At 43.5% G+C, this 2,700-nt stretch overlaps 1 protein-coding gene across 1 annotated transcript; it reads right to left on the bottom strand.

Moving 5' to 3' along the window:
• Window positions 1-1,266: 1,266 nt before the first annotated feature.
• LOC129670080 (olfactory receptor 2AE1-like) lies at window positions 1,267-2,199 on the bottom strand. Its single transcript, XM_055598500.1, has one exon. The coding sequence runs from the start codon at window positions 2,197-2,199 to the stop codon at window positions 1,267-1,269; it is 933 nt and encodes a 310-aa protein (XP_055454475.1).
• Window positions 2,200-2,700: the final 501 nt, after the last annotated feature.

The following is a 2,700-nucleotide window of genomic DNA, read 5'->3' on the forward strand; positions in this document are numbered from 1 at the left end:
ACCAATGTGTCCCAGTGTTACACTCTCTTTTGGAGTGCTTTACCTAGCTTTAAATTAATAAAAACAATAATTATTTAAAAAAAAAACCTTATTTCACTGCCATACTATTTTTTTTCAGTTTCACATACCTTTATATGTCTTCTTTACCTTTTATATTCTGCATCTGTCTGTCTGATTGTCTCTCTGTCTCTCTCGCACAGTCTCTATTGGTAGACAACTATCTATTCTATTCCCCCAACCCTACTGTGTGTGTGTGTGTGTGTGTGTGTGTGTGTGTGTGTGTGTGTGTGGCAAGAATCAGCCTGCCTACACCTGTGCAACCCTGGGGTTACAAGCTTACACCACCATGTTGGGCTTTTTACAAGAATTCTGGGGATGGAATTCAGCTCATGCCTACAAGACAGGCATTTTTCCAACCAAACTACATCCCCGTATGAAGTCCTCTAAAGAGATATTTTCATATTGATCCTCACTTCTCAAACAACTGACTGAAATATAATGTATGGTGTGGCTTCCCATACTGTGGAGAGCCGCTTGTTTGTCAGGATGCTTTAGCGAAAAACGTGTTTTCACCCTGGCTTTCACCTGGAGACAAAATGTGTTGCCAAGTTCACTTCCTTTTGTTTGTGACAGCAGGCAGGGTGTGTTTGTCAAGTTCATTTCCTTTTGTTTGTGTGAGGATCACTCAGACAAGTGGTCAAGGTAAACAAGTTGGACATTTTAGTGAACTTCATTGTATCAAAGTGCTTTGCTCTGACTATAAAAAGGGACTATGACATAAACAGAGTGCCTAGTCTTCTACTAGAAGCCCACTCAAAAGGATCTCAAGTATAGTGTCTTGGTTTTATTTTATTTTATTTTTATTATTTTCTTTCAGTCCTCACTCCCCACTCAAGGACTGTTTGAATCTGCCAGGGGGCTTGAGCACCATTCATACTAAACGTAGAGGTTAAAACTCCACTCATGTTCTCTTCATAAAGGACCAGGACTCTGGATCCTAAAAATATTAGTTGGCCGGGTGATGATAGCACATGCCTTTAATCCCAGAAGTCAAGAGGCAGAGGCAGAAACTCTGTAAGTTCAAAGCCGGCCTGGTCTACAGAGGCAACTCTACACAAAGAAAACTTGTGTGTGTGTGTGTGTGTGTGTGTGTGTGTGTGTAAACATATATAGAGAGAGTAACTATATTGGTGTTTTTCTCTGATCGACCGACATAAGGAGGATATTCTACCAGCACTGTATCCAGGACAACCACAATTGAAGTCGCTAGACAACATCCCTCCTCAACACTCTCTTCAGAGCCTTAGCAACATCCTTATTCCGGAGAGTATAAATCAAGGGATTCAGAGTAGGAGTGATGATGCTATAAAAAACAGAACCCACTTTATCTTGTAATGGGGTACGCTGAGACCTAGGTCTCATGTAGGAGAACATGCAGGCACCATACCAGAGAGAAACCACAATGAGGTGAGAGCTGCATGTGGCAAAGGCGTTTCTCTTACTCCCAGTTGAGCGCATCTGAATGACACTGTGGAGAATGAATCCATAGGATGTAGAGACAAGAAGGATGGGGAGGAGGAGAAGCACAATGCTGCAGATGTAGACTGTGGTCTCATAAAGAGTGACATCACCACACACCAGCTTCACAACAGCAGGGTACTCACAGTAGAAGTGGTGGATGATTCTAGACCCACAAAAAGGGAAGCTCATCAAGATGGCTGTGTGGATTAGGGAGTTCACAGATGCACTCAACCATGACATGACAGCCATCATCACTCCCACCCTTCTACTCATGAGCACAGTGTAGCGTAAGGGGTGGCAGATGGCAACATAGCGGTCATAGGACATGAGGGCCAGGAGAAGACACTCTGCACCACCCAGAGACAGATACAGGAAGTGCTGGGTGGCACAGCCCACAAATGAGATGGACTTCTTGCCAGACAGGTAGTTGCTGGCCATCTTGGGGATGGTTGTGGAGACATGCATCAGATCCATGAGGGACAGCTGGCCGAGCAGGAAGTACATTGGTGTGTGAAGATGGGGGTCAGAGCAGATGAGGAGGATGGTGAGGCTATTGCCACTCACTGCAGTAAGGAAGACCAGCATGATCAAGAGGAAAAGGCAGCGGTGGTTGAAGGAGTCATCAAACAGCCCTTGAAGGATGAAGTCTTCCAGAGAGGTCTGGTTCCACCTCCACATGCTCCTTTCCTCAGCTCCTGTGGGAACATGGAGAGGACAGGAGCATGATGCAGAAAACACAACTTCACAAAAACTGCTTCCTTTCTCAGGAAAAATAACTTCACAAAAAGTGCTTCCTTTCTCAGGAAAAATGTGAAGAATATTTTTCTCTTTATTTTACATATTTTTTTAAAAATCTGTGCTATAATAGATTCATTTGACATGATACTGGGTCACTTGGACATTTTTGTACAACTGTGTATCTACTGATACTTGTCCAACAACTCCTAAGTATCCAAATTATATTTTTCAAAAGAGTACCCTAAAAGAAACTTTCTTGAAAATCACCATCACTGTGAAATTCCAGAATATCTACATTCTACTGAAAGCCCAACATGGGAGCTGAGGTGATAGCTCCACAAACATAATGCAGGGTACCATGCAAGCCTGCCCACCCAGGATTGATCCCTGAGACTTATGTGAAAATCGTCAGATGTGGATGGGAGGAGTGCTGCGATATGC

Source organism: Psammomys obesus, unplaced genomic scaffold, assembly GCF_907164565.1.
Source record: "Psammomys obesus unplaced genomic scaffold, mPsaObe1.curated_primary_1811, whole genome shotgun sequence".
In the NCBI taxonomy this organism is placed as follows: Eukaryota; Metazoa; Chordata; class Mammalia; order Rodentia; family Muridae; genus Psammomys; species Psammomys obesus.